Raw genomic sequence first — 12,926 nt, 5'->3', positions numbered from 1 at the left:
TTCCTTGTGTATCGACCGCTACCAAAACATCAGCCCCACCCCTAACCTCAAGGGGAAAAATTAGAAAGCAGCTAAGCGTCGAGCACTGACATGATACAGCAGAGTGATGGCAAGCTCCACAAAGTCTCTGTGTAAGCTGGGTGACCTTCCCAAACATCTGCAGTTCAACAAGGACATTCTGACTGGCTACAGACAGCCTATGACCACCAGGGAGTGTGTACATAGTTGGACCTACATTCACAATGAGTCTTTCAACTGCTACTCTCACTGTAAATAGTTTTCAGTTTGCTAGGTCTGACCTTGTAGTTCTAACAACAGCTGAGGTCTGGCTTGTAGTTGTACGAGGACTTCCAGTGCATGCTAGGGGAGGTCTGCCTTATAATCTTGTTTTTAATTATAGAATACATACCTTTGGCCTTGAATCAGTACTTTAATATTGTTCACTGTCATTTCCCCCGCTCACAGGTCTGGCACTGCTGTACTTTGTCTACATCACTACCGACTACTCCAATGTATGGCCTTCAAATCCCGACACGTCTACAGCTGTGAAATTTCTGATTGTGAACGATTTCATTTGTAGGATTTTCCCGTTTACATTGAGCATAATCTATCACACTTTTATGCCTCATATTACGGGAGAGAAAACTTACAAAAGGCTGCTGAAAACAGACATTCTTGGGGTATGGTGGATATGCACATTCGGTCCATTGTCAAGCGTCTATACGGGTCTCTTTTGTACACCTAAAGTGATGGCCTGCTATCTCCTTGTCTACTCATTTGTGTCTGCTTATGTTCTGTTCTATTTGATGGTTGTCGACTGTAAGCAGAAGAGAACTTCAGCTCTCACCGTGCAATTTGCTCTTCGTGTTTTGCTACATCCGTTACGACTTAGTTCGCTGTCGCATTCAAGCACTTCTGGTGTGTGCTATTACATGGCTATGGATGTTGTTTCTGCAGTTGGTGCTCTCATCAATACCTTCCATGTACCCGAGCGGTGGTGTCCGGGGAAACTCGACTATGTCCTCAACGGTCATACCATTATGCACGTTGCTGCTATTGCATGCATCGTTATTGCACGATACGGTTTTCTCAGTGATGTACTGTGGCTGAATGAAGTTGGAACTTGTCCTACCATCGTTAGTGATGCCAGCTTTTAAAACTATGGAATATGAACTCAGCCCTGTTTAGTGTTTTTATAGAGACTCTGCTATAATTATACATAACTGATTTTAAACCATCATATTTTTTTTGTTAAATAACAGACCGATTGCATAAAACATGATATACACCAAATGATTGCAATTTAACTATAACCCAAAACGTGTAACTGAATGCTAAATCACACAGCAAATAATTAGTCATGAGATGGATTCTCTACATTTAGTCACAATTTGGGGTAGCTAGCAGCAGAGGCTATTCCACACATGTTGTTCTGTCCTCTTGCCATCATTATGTAGCCACTCCGTCCCCAACTGGTTCCCCAACTGTGTGTGTGTGTGTGTGTGGATAGTGAGTGGGTGGGTGTGTAAGGTGTGGGTGGGTGGGTAGTGAGTGTGTGTGAGAATGGGGGGCATATGGTAAAAATTTGATGGCAGATTAGCTAGCTACATGTGTAGTTATTGTAACCAAATTATTTACTAAGATAAACATTAGAGTCATACAGTTGACCTACCTGTTCTTGACAATCCAGTAGTTGGAGTCTGAGGAGCCATAGCCCACAACTAACACGCCATGATTCAGAGAATTGGAGCTGCAGCTTGTGTCAATATACACACCACTCTCGTAAAACTGAAACTCCCAACTTGATGCATCAATGGCGACACTCACTGGTCCTGCTTTGGCAACTGCACTGTATAAGTTGTCCTCACTGCCAGATGAGATATCAACATAGCCACTGCATCGTGTTACTGACGAGCATTGGTCGGATTTGCATGTCCACATCTGTTGTGTGTGTGTGTGTGTGTGTGTGTGTGTGTGTGTGTGTGTGTGTGTGTGTGTGTGTGTGTGTGTGCGTGTGTGTGTGTGTGTGTGTGTGTGTGTGTGTGTGTGTGTGTGTGTGTGTGTGTGTGTGTGCGCGCACAGCAATACACAAGGTGTACATGATGATTATGCTTTACAAACTGTCATGTGCATGGATACATGTAAGTAATTTGTGCACTGTACTTTAAACAATAGGTTAATCGCTTGTAAATAGTGATGAACAGGTCTTCTATTCAATCGACTAAAAGCTGGACAATCAGATGACTACCTTGCATTATTTTCATGTGAACTCACGTATCCCAAGTATGGATAATTTGCCTCAGAGCATACTCCATTATTCTTCACATACTTGAATGCATAGTCCATAAGCCCACCGTTACATCCGGCATTTCCATACTTGTACGAGCAGTCAACTAGTTGCTGTTCACTCAGAGAGACAAGACTACCTGCACTCATGGCATACTGGGCCTCCAATGCACCAGTTGCACTGAATGCCCAACAGGAGCCACATTGACCTTGATTTTTCACCTGTAGGAGTAAAACGATACAAAAATTGTAGCAGAGGTACATTTACATAGCCTGTCAGCAAAATATGATAGAAAAATCAAAATTAAGTATATGGCATTATGCCCAAATAACGAATATCTCAGGGCTACTTACACCTCAACGCATTCGACTGACAACTCACAAATATGCATAAATAATTATCGTTTCTAACTCACAGAGGTGACATATCCCTTCTCCCTCCAGTCCAGGCCTCCAGATACTCCATCTTCCTGATCACTAGACTGGTCAGACTCATCACCTCTCAAATATATGGACTCATCATGCACTATTCCACTCGTTAAAAACTCAGACATGTGCTTAGTTTGTGACAGGTAGAATTGGGCAAACTCATCTTGCGTCTGTGGATTGCATTGTCAACATGAGCATCAACTGTACTACAATATAAGTATGTTCACTATGCTATATTTGCAATGGCGTCATTCATGAACAGAAAACTATCTTTCTCTTACCATGTCTGCAAATTCGTTGAGGCTAACTGTGAAAGTTTTGTTGGCCATGTTATGCCCCATAATCTTCTTGTAATTCTCTTGCCATACTTCCAGCCTTGCACTCTCCTCCATCACACTGTGGTAGAGCTTTGAGTGAGTGCTCTTCCAGTCTGCCCATTCTTGATGCATGTGAGGATAGCCCAAGCAAGAGCTCAGGAAAGACACTAACAACAAACCACAGACATACTTCATCTCTAACTCTTTGGGGTAGCTTGTTTCTGTAAACTATTTTTCTCTTTAGCACTGCTCCAGTAAAATAAAAAGATGAATAGATTGTTTGATGTATTCATGCTGCTCTGGTGCCTTTTATCAGAGCTGAATAGGAACATTTGCAGAGCACACAAGAGATTTGCAGGGATAGGGGGTGGGGCTGGAAACAGAGCTAGTGATGACATCACAGTTTCACACTCCACATTTCCAGAGCTAGATTGCCATTATAAAGAGTCAAAACTGCTGCTAGGTACATGCTGTTACAAGGAGAGAACAATAAAAACATGGGTGTAAGAAGCTGTCTCCTGGCGTCTGTTCTTCTCTGCACCTGGCTTGCAGCTGCTGTGTGTGCCTCTGAGGTGGAGACCACCTGGACTGGGTCTGAAGCAGACCTCTATCAATCTGTACTCTGGGAGCCACACTATGGCCATCTTGTCATCGCCAGAGATGGTAAAAATGTGCTGTAGATCTACTAATACACGATACATAATTAAAAGAGTCCTGTTGTTGTTGATCACATTTAGTCTTAAAACTCGTTCTCCAAATTGTTTTTCAGATGCAGATTCTCAAGAAAAGTATGATCGTCTCAAAGAGCATTTAGTAAACACAGATGTCTTCTTTGCTCAGGTATATATGCAGAATCAGTGATGAACCTGATATCATACCACAGCCCTTGCTCATTATATCAACCAGCATATCCTTTTTCAATATGAGCAGATGATTGTCTGCTAACTGTGTGATGGCTTTGTACTTGTAGGTGTCTTGTGGAGCTAAGAAGGAGAGCTATGGACAAGTGTGTGCGGTCCTCAGTGAGACTAGGTATGGAGTGAGGTCAATGACTAGTGACAAACTGCTCGCTGTCGATACACCTACAGAGACTGAGGAAGAGGATATTGCACTCATATTAAAGTAAGTGGTACCGCTATTATTACTTGTTGAGTTCCACTGCAGCTGCACATTCTGTATTCAGTAGCTCAGAGAGGAGTGGCTGGAATATAGAGGCTTGTGTGTGCACACTGTGTATGTGCGGTGTTTAGCTGTCTGACCTAAGTGTTTAATGTCGTCTTTGTGTTGTCGGATATGAAGTAGCAACTATTGATTGAGTGTCACAGCTGTTCAATGTTCGCTCACAAACTGGCTACGTATATCCTACCCTATGTTGAGCCTGTAGCCATATGCTCATAATGTCATAGTGAATACCTATAGGTGTATGTATATTATTATGTTGCGATATCATTAGTGATTCAACATTGGTGCTACTTTCAGAGAGAGTTTTCAATTCGCAACCTTGACTCTGTGTGTGTGTGTGAGTGTGTGTGTGTTGTACATGTACAGCGTTGATTGGGTTACAGTTAGTGATACTCTGATGCAGGAACTGTGTGGCCACACTGTCATGTCGTGGTCAATTGTATGATTTCAGTGCTTGGAAGTTAATTGACCACACGTTTCGTTTGGTTCCAGCTATAATTATACTTGTTTGCTCTGTTAGCCAACCATTTTTCGGTTGGCTGGTCTGGTAATGCTATCGATATCCCAGTATTGCATAAGAAATGCACATCATATGTACTGTGCTCGTGCGTGTAGGGCCTTGCTTGGAGAGAGGCTGACTCTCTTCTCCTCCTACTCTGAACTCAAGGCACTCACCTCTCAACATGACAATCTGTTTATGGCTTTTGTGGTCAACACAAGCAGTTACGGTAAGTGGATATAATTGCCCAATTTCTCCTTACGTAATTTGATCCCCATAACTCTTGCTCCTATGATACCCATACACCTGTCATTCATTTCATTATACATAGATACATCTGTTCAATTACCAGATTTTGTTTCATCTTTAGCTTCTTAACTTTCAGAATATGTGCAGCTGTTGAAGACCTGGACTGGTAACAACCTCCCCCTAGCACTCACTACCCAAACCACGGCCCTACCCCTCTCTCATCGGCCCACCTTTAGCTTCAAGGCCCTACCGATCCATATCTGGTCTCTGCTACGCTCTGGAGACCAATGGCTCAAGTTTAATCATGGCGGCATGAAAAACCTTGATGAAGAAGCTAAGAACTTGTTTAACGAGAAGCTCTTCAATTTTGTGGACCGGCTTCAATATCCCATTGTTGTGAGTTATCAAGGCAATGTTGATGCAATGAGTTGCTTTTAACTTTGTTACTTTTGACTTCCATTGCGAAAGCATAGTGGTTTATCAATGGCATGTCGTTTCAAGCAACCTGATACTGTACTTTGCACTTATCCTTTCAGAATGAGCCATTATTTAAGTAAATGAGTTGTATGACTGTGTGTATTACCATCCTTGTAGGCGGAGTACAGTGCAGAGTTGGAGAAAGAGTTGAGTGTCAGCAACTACCACCTTGTGTACATGTTCCCTGGGGTCAAAAAAGGGCTCGATCTCAATACATTTGCACAAACTCTGGCTCGATCCACTTACACAGACTTCGTGTTCATTATTGGCAAAAGGTACGAGAACATGAAGCTGTTGGACTACCGTATAGCGGGTAATTTTCGTGGGGCAAAATATTCGTGATTTTTGTGGTTGGAGGTCTGACCACGAATATTTTACCCACGAATGAAGCGACCTTGGCTACCTTTACCTGTAGTGCAAGCAGCTACCACGAAAATATTACCCACAACATCTCTCAATAATTATTATTGCTGAACCACGAATATTTTGTCCCCCGAATATTACCCGCTATACGGTAGTTTCAAGGTCTTGACTACCACAGTAGCTACTATTGCCATATGTACCCAGATGTTGCTACTGAATCCATTTCATTTAAGATTGTCTTGAAATAACAGAAGACTGTACTGACCAGTACGTGCTTCGATTATGCTGCTCTTCTCTCCAGGAAAACTGAGATAGCTGACCGGCTATTTGTGGACAAGAAGAAATCTCAGGTGGTGATTTTGCCATTCGCAAGTGAAGAGGACATGTTTGCTGTGGACATAGAGACCTCTGATATGAAACGAGAGACCGAACATTTCAGGGGGATCTTGGAGTCTGTTGCTCACGACCACCCCAGAACAGAGGAGGGCTTATTGGAGGAGACTGGTCCCCCTCTTGTCTCCGTGCTGGACACAATGTTCTTGCAGAGTATAGTGGAAGAGAAGCAGTCCCATGTCCTTGTGGCATTTTGTGAGAAAGGTTTGTTGTTTGTTGTTTGTTTTACCTTGGCCAGCAGCTGTGGGTTTATGCATTCAATTTTGCATTTGGACCTTAGTTAATATCTTCCTAAATGTGGTTAATTGCATTTTTACGATAATGAATTATGATATTCATGCTGCTCTCATGTATAGGCAAGCCTTCGTGTCCTGGTGATGTGTACGAGGTGCTGCGCAATGTGATGGTAGCCCTTCAGGCAGATGAAATTAAAGGCCTGATCACCTCTCTTGTTGCTCATGTAGCCGAGTGTGACTCAGTTGAGGATATTCAATCGTACGGGGTAAGTACCAATACCAATCACTAGAGCATCGAGGTCGATATGTTCTTAATACTATACAATCTTCGTACATGCTATCCAGAGCTAACATAAACTTGTACCATTCAGTGGTTTTTCTCTTCTGTAGAGCAAGTACTGTGTGTACCACACTATATTTAAAGCAATACTTTTTATCTCCAGTTCAAAAGCCTCCCAGCTTACGGCCTGTACAACTTCACTAGGAACAAGTGGACCAAGATGGATAAAGAGCTGACAGAACCTTACCAAGCCATGGCTCTACTGGTCCTCAAAACTGGAATAGAGTGAGGCTAGCTCTAGGTGTACTTAATACGTATAAGGCTAAGCATTTATTGCTAGTCATTCATTTTCTTTAATCAGAAGTACACGTACAGAACCCTTTATTCACAAACACACACACACAGTGCATTGTTAGAGCTGGATCTCGATTCAGCTGATGGTGAGCTCTGATTCTCATATGCAAGTTCAATTTTAATATGTGCCCTCACCCCTCCAGATTTGGACTACACTAGCTCCCCGTTTGGCTACGAAGACGTTGTCTCGTCCCCACTAATTGATGACGATCATTTTGGCATTGTCCTCAAAACCCTACCCACTGTTCAACTACCGCGGGACTTATCTCTCACTAGCAACAACTTTGATGCCCATATCAGTCAGTACGAGAAAACTGTGGTCATCTTCTACATGTCTTGTGAGTACACAGAGCGAGTGTGCCAGTGTGTGTGTGTGTGTGCGTGTGTGTGTGTGTGTGTGTGTGTGCGTGCGTGTGTGTGTGTGTGCGTGTGTGTGCGTGTGTGTGCGTGTGTGTGTGTGTGTGTGTGTGTGTGTGTGTGTGTGTGTGTGTGTGTGTGTGTGTGTGTGTGTGTGTGTGTGTGTGTGTGTGTGTGTGTGTGCGTGCGTGCGTGCGTGCGTGCGTGCGTGCGTGCGTGCGTGTGTGGTTACTAGACTGATCTATATATACTGTATGACAACACATTACCTGACTTTCGCTCATATATTCAGGGTGTCCTCGCAGCCAAGTGTTTCTGAACCACGTGGCAGCAGCTTATGAGAAATTAGACAAAGGTATCACCTCACTGTAATAAAAATAAAGAGAAATAAAATTCAGCGCTTATTAACTTTCATGCCTCTGTGCTAACGACGGTGTTCATCTTCTCTCAGCCCAGAATGGTAGTGTGGCTGTGGTGAGCTGTGATGAATGGACTGACCTGTGCACTCGTATGAATGTCCTCACTTACCCTACGGCCCTCCTCCTCACACCTCACACCCTCCACACGCCCACATCCCTCACAAGCCTCGACACTCCTCATATCCTCAACGCCCTCGGGCAATATCCACTGGACACAGACAATCAAGACAAGCTGGTACGTTAACAAAGATGCACTAAACACTCAGTTCTATATAAGTACAAGTCAGACGGTTTTCACAGCTATAGAATGTAGTTTATCTGTTTATGAGTTGTTTTTCTTGATGTGTTTCTCAGATGGAGCTGACACCCAGCTCTCTGCCGAGTCTACTGAGGGGAGATCTGACCACACCCCTTGTTATATGGTGTGACAAAGACGTAACTTCTGAGAAGGGGGTGGAGTTTATTCAAGTAGCACTAAAGTTGAAGGATCAATCGAACCTATCATTTGCTTGGATGGACAGGTATGCACCTATAGAGCTAATTGGTTTCAGACTAAATACCTGCATGTCTACTTGATAACTGTACATGTGTTTTCCCACACATGTAGCTCAAGGTACACTGATCTATTGCTCAAGATAATCGGAAATGACCAAATCAGCTTTCCAACAGTGGTAGTTCTTCAGATGGCCGAGGTGTGCATTGTACATTTAAATCACCTGTCTTGTACCCATACCAAGTTCATCGTCATTTTGTTCCAATTTACACTGAATTGTTCTACAGCGCAATGTGTACCAGTTCTCTGTTAAGGAGGGCCAGACTGCTCAGGAGTTTGAACTAGGTCTGGAGACATTCCTCACAGCCGTTGCCAACGGAGACGCACAACCCTCTGGTAGGTATTGACGTGACCTAGCTCTTTGCTAAACTAACAGATAGTTCTGTAAGAGCTTGCCCGATCCACAGAGCAGTACACATGTTGCTCCTAATCCCCCGCTATCCTCCACTCTTTCCCCACTATTCAGTAACATTTTAATGGTCTTGATACATGCACACACGTATGTCACTTGTATGTATTTGTCCAGCTCTTTAATAAATGTTGTCTCTTCTGCTGTAGGTTCCTTGGGTGAGAAGAGTTGGCCTCCTCTGCAGCCTCCTGTGACCTTCCCCTCTTTGGACTACGAAGATGAGGCAGCTGAACGAGAGCCGATGGGAGAAGGGGACCCTCAGAGTGGGGATTCCCCTACCAATGGAGCACAATTAGACACGCCCACCCTACCAGGTGGCGGGGATTCCCCTAATGGAGCCAGATTAGACACAGAACAGTCAATGCATTCTGAACTATAGGCCATAAAACAATTATCATGATAGGTTTATAGTATTATCAACAATTTACAATTTCTACTCAGTTCATACAAATTTATTGAATGAAGTATAATGAATTATCATGGTAAGACATCTCTTGAAAGATGGAACACACTATATATACACACACAAACAATAAGTATTTGCAGCTACACACTAGTCAAGAAGAAGCCCTCTTCATGTTCTGTCTCTCTCCAGTTTCCTCAAACTTCTTCTTCTCTTCCAAATACTCCTGCTTGCACTGTTCATAGAACTCGTCGTTCTTATAACTGCACAGAGAGGATAAAGGAAACATGCTACATGCTCTTGCAATGGGGAAAACTGATTGTTGCTCAAAGTCATGTACATACCAATATTAGTTAAAGTAAGGATGGTGTGTACTGATTGTTGCTCAAAGTCATGTACATACCAATGTTAGTTACAGTAAGGATGGTGTGTACTGATTGTTGCTCAAAGTCATGTACATACCAATGTTAGTTACAGTAAGGATGGTGTGTACTGATACAATTCCTCAATGCATGAAATCAATAGGTACACAACTTACTATTTAGCAACACAGTTTTGCATATTGCTGTTCTCTTTCCTACAATGCCACACAGCAGACACTGTACGACCTCGAATACAATCTTCAAACTCTACATGTACAAGAAATACACATTAATATGTACTGTGAGATTTCATCGTCGTATACGTACGTACGTACATACCTTTGACAAGATCCTGACAAAGCACCATAGCCTTGGCTCTCATCTTCTTAGGGATAAGGACATCTTTCTCCACATGTCTCAGACTTTGAGAGGCCTTTCCTTGAGCTCCCATGGAGCTTGAGGCAGAGGGTGATGGAGAGTCAGACATTGTTAAACTTGATTAGATGGGCGTGGCCGTCCATCCACGGGTACGCCCATCTTCTTCCGTTCTAATGGCAAGAAATGGCTGAAGGAACTGATGTTGATAGGTCACAAGTGATTGCTCATTTTCAGGTAAATTATATACACTACACAGACTATTGAGGTGACCTTCCCCTGGTATTACCTGGCCCATGCAGGAGCTAACTGGTATTGAAGATCATGACAAATGTGTTGAGATTCTATCACTCCATCAGTGGAGTCTGGAAGCTTCCATTCAAGACACACTCAATGAGAAGGAAGGCATGAATCCGATATTCACTCCACCCCCCAATGCCCCCACACAACCACAAGACCTCAGGAGACGTATACAAGTTCCTATCACACGATATGCTAGAGTTCAACAAACACCCCGAGGGGCTGTTGCCAGGCAGTACAGCTGGTGGGACTGGCTGGTCAACATAGCACTATTCCCAATTCGGTTTACTGTCACCACTGCTAGTGATCTGTTCCAGTTCGTGAGTGAGTTGTGTGTACAATTTCTCATACGGATACTCTTTACCATAACTATCACTCCCTCAACATGATTGTGGACCCACTATTGATGACACTGTTTTAGCTGTAGCTGCATTGCCTTTACATTATGTGTAAGAAAATGCTGTTACCTTTGATCGTTTTTCCACAGCGAGTTTTCTGTTTGGATTTCGCGTGGGCCCAGCTCGAGATCCTGTCGCTGATGTCCAACAGTTTGTGTCAGAGTTTGAGAAGGACTATGGTACCCATCATCCTCGCTTCCTCACCTGTGGCTATGATGAGGTACACACTGCTTCATGCTATAGACACCATTCAGTAATTTGGCGTAAAAATGTTTCTTAACAGTACATACAAAGGTGAAATTTACACAAAAGCTTCCGTAGAAAGTATGAAAGTATTTTTTCGAATCCGCCTTGAAAAGTTGTCCTTATCAGTGTATGTCATTGCAGCATACTTGATCTAAATATCAATGTGCAGTGTGTCTCTACATGCAGGCTCTGTCAAAAGCTCGGACAGATCTCCAGTTCCTGTTAGTGTACATCCACTCCCCGCTGCATCGTGACACTCCTAAGTTCTGTCGTGAGGTGCTCTGCTCACAAGAGTTTATGGACTTTGTGGGAAATCGATTGCTAATGTGGGGAATAGGGCTCACCACACAAGAAGGGGTGAGAGGTTTTCAGTGTTTATGTAACTTCCTACCATTGGAAATGCATATATTGAGATTTCACAGAACATTTTTTGTCCATATTTTGATTTGATTTGAGTGTTCATTTAAAGCCAAAAGTTCCTCTCTAGAGCTGTTAGGAAACTCTATCATAATAATGATGTGTGTATTCTCAGGCCCGAGCCTCTTACATACTTCGTGAGAGTAGCTACCCATTCTTGGCACTGGTTGTGTTGAAGCGAAGTCGTCTGGTGGTGTGTGAGAGGGTGGAGGGGAGCTTGTCTGTTGAGACCCTCGTTCAAAGGCTGCAAGCTGCCATTACCAACAACGAGGCTGAGCTAGTGGTGGAGAGAAATGAAAGGTGAGTAGAATTAGTGGATGCTTTGTAAAGTTAGGCCTGTGTATACTTTTAGTAGAAATGACTGTATATACTCAACTATTATATTGGTTATAGTATTGTTTGATGTATCTATACATGCCTGATTCTATGCGCATGATCTAGCTAACATACAATGTCTATAAATCAAGTATCCTTTGGTATCCCGTCCACTCTACATTGTGTTCCCAGGTCTCGTCGAGTGGTAGACCAGCAGCTGAGGGTGGACCAGGACGCAGCCTACCAGGAGAGTCTGGCCGCTGACCGTGAGAAGGAGCGGAGGAAACAAGAAGTGCTAGAGAGAGAGGCAGCTCAGGTCAGATTAGCAGAGGAGAAACTGGAGGAGGAGCAGAGACAGAAAGAGGTTAGTTAATTTCACGGAATAGCAGCCTTTCTGCAGTATGGCATGCATGCGATATTAAATTTGTGGGTATAAATGTTCGTGGTACATGCTTAATCAGCGAAAACCGCAAACATTTATACCATCGAAATATACACGCTATACGGTACATGTGTGTATTCAGCAAGTATGATCCTGCATCTTATGATATAATTATGTTAGTTGTAGGAAGTGTATGCATACAGTAGGTACTGATGATTTCTTTTTTAATTTCACAATAAACAATCCCAAACCTGTTTTGATGTGTTGAGGTACTAAAATATGTTGTTAGGCCGTAGTGTCAATTTGTATGCACACATGCATGCCACTCTAATGTGAACCAATTTCTCTTGGCCCAGGAGTTTGAGATAGACCGAGCGATGCGTGTAAGTCGACTCCCCCCAGAACCAGAGAGCAATGACCCCTCCTCCATCACCGTCCTCCTAAGACTGCCCTCAGGACATCGCCTCGAGAGACGGTTCAACGAAACGGACAAACTAGAGGTACATGTATGTTTAATAACAAGCTCTTGGGGAGCAGTCACTTTGTCTAGAATATACCTTTGTATTCTTAAACTGTTTAGTCTGTAGCTGTTGTGTGTCATTTCATACGAGTCATTGATTTTTACTTTTTGTACTGTGATTTCAATATTGTTTTCGTCTTTCCGATGCAGTCTGTATACGACTTTGCCTACTCTGATAACAGTGACCAGTTACCACAGAAGTTCACCTTGGTAACCAACTTCCCTCGGAAGGAACTCCAACCCGACAACACCGGTGGACCACTGCTGTGTGATTTAGGGCTAGGTAGAAGATGTGCTCTGTATGTGCATGATGATACTGAGAACTGAGCTGTATAGTGTGGAATCATAAAAAAATTAATTTACCGTTGTGTTGGTACAAATACGGAGGAAATGTGGGTATGAATC

At 43.2% G+C, this 12,926-nt stretch overlaps 5 protein-coding genes across 5 annotated transcripts; 3 read left to right on the top strand and 2 right to left on the bottom strand.

The window, feature by feature from the left end:
- The first annotated feature begins 19 nt into the window (after nt 1-19).
- On the top strand, nt 20-1,307 carry LOC135331794 (progestin and adipoQ receptor family member 4-like). The gene is made up of 2 exons (XM_064527048.1): nt 20-269; nt 466-1,307. The coding sequence occupies exons 1-2, from the start codon at nt 107-109 to the stop codon at nt 1,155-1,157; spliced, it is 855 nt and encodes a 284-aa protein (XP_064383118.1). The 5' UTR covers nt 20-106; the 3' UTR covers nt 1,158-1,307.
- LOC135331788 (procathepsin L-like) lies at nt 1,240-3,388 on the bottom strand. The gene is made up of 5 exons (XM_064527042.1): nt 2,997-3,388; nt 2,703-2,885; nt 2,275-2,508; nt 1,673-1,941; nt 1,240-1,484 (listed from the first exon to the last, which is right to left on the bottom strand). Exons 1-5 carry the CDS (start codon nt 3,225-3,227, stop codon nt 1,385-1,387), a joined length of 1,017 nt encoding a protein of 338 aa, XP_064383112.1. The 5' UTR covers nt 3,228-3,388; the 3' UTR covers nt 1,240-1,384.
- Nucleotides 3,389-3,432: 44 nt separating this feature from the next.
- Nucleotides 3,433-9,291, top strand: LOC135331770 (uncharacterized). The gene is made up of 17 exons (XM_064527013.1): nt 3,433-3,695; nt 3,802-3,872; nt 4,003-4,154; nt 4,830-4,942; nt 5,099-5,358; nt 5,557-5,714; nt 6,104-6,399; nt 6,552-6,697; nt 6,875-6,996; nt 7,117-7,151; nt 7,209-7,403; nt 7,715-7,777; nt 7,874-8,076; nt 8,196-8,362; nt 8,449-8,533; nt 8,622-8,730; nt 8,953-9,291. The coding sequence occupies exons 1-17, from the start codon at nt 3,500-3,502 to the stop codon at nt 9,180-9,182; spliced, it is 2,601 nt and encodes an 866-aa protein (XP_064383083.1). The 5' UTR covers nt 3,433-3,499; the 3' UTR covers nt 9,183-9,291.
- On the bottom strand, nt 9,255-10,099 carry LOC135331809 (COX assembly mitochondrial protein homolog). The gene is made up of 3 exons (XM_064527062.1): nt 9,908-10,099; nt 9,745-9,835; nt 9,255-9,469 (listed from the first exon to the last, which is right to left on the bottom strand). The coding sequence occupies exons 1-3, from the start codon at nt 10,053-10,055 to the stop codon at nt 9,361-9,363; spliced, it is 348 nt and encodes a 115-aa protein (XP_064383132.1). The 5' UTR covers nt 10,056-10,099; the 3' UTR covers nt 9,255-9,360.
- Nucleotides 10,088-12,909, top strand: LOC135331782 (FAS-associated factor 2-like). Its single transcript, XM_064527034.1, has 8 exons — nt 10,088-10,180; nt 10,246-10,567; nt 10,731-10,861; nt 11,074-11,244; nt 11,420-11,604; nt 11,812-11,983; nt 12,358-12,501; nt 12,672-12,909. Exons 1-8 carry the CDS (start codon nt 10,130-10,132, stop codon nt 12,846-12,848), a joined length of 1,353 nt encoding a protein of 450 aa, XP_064383104.1. The 5' UTR covers nt 10,088-10,129; the 3' UTR covers nt 12,849-12,909.
- The last annotated feature ends 17 nt before the right edge of the window (nt 12,910-12,926 follow it).

This window comes from Halichondria panicea, chromosome 2 (assembly GCF_963675165.1).
Source record: "Halichondria panicea chromosome 2, odHalPani1.1, whole genome shotgun sequence".
In the NCBI taxonomy this organism is placed as follows: Eukaryota; Metazoa; Porifera; class Demospongiae; order Suberitida; family Halichondriidae; genus Halichondria; species Halichondria panicea.
This window is presented reverse-complemented; position numbering and strand designations above follow the sequence as displayed.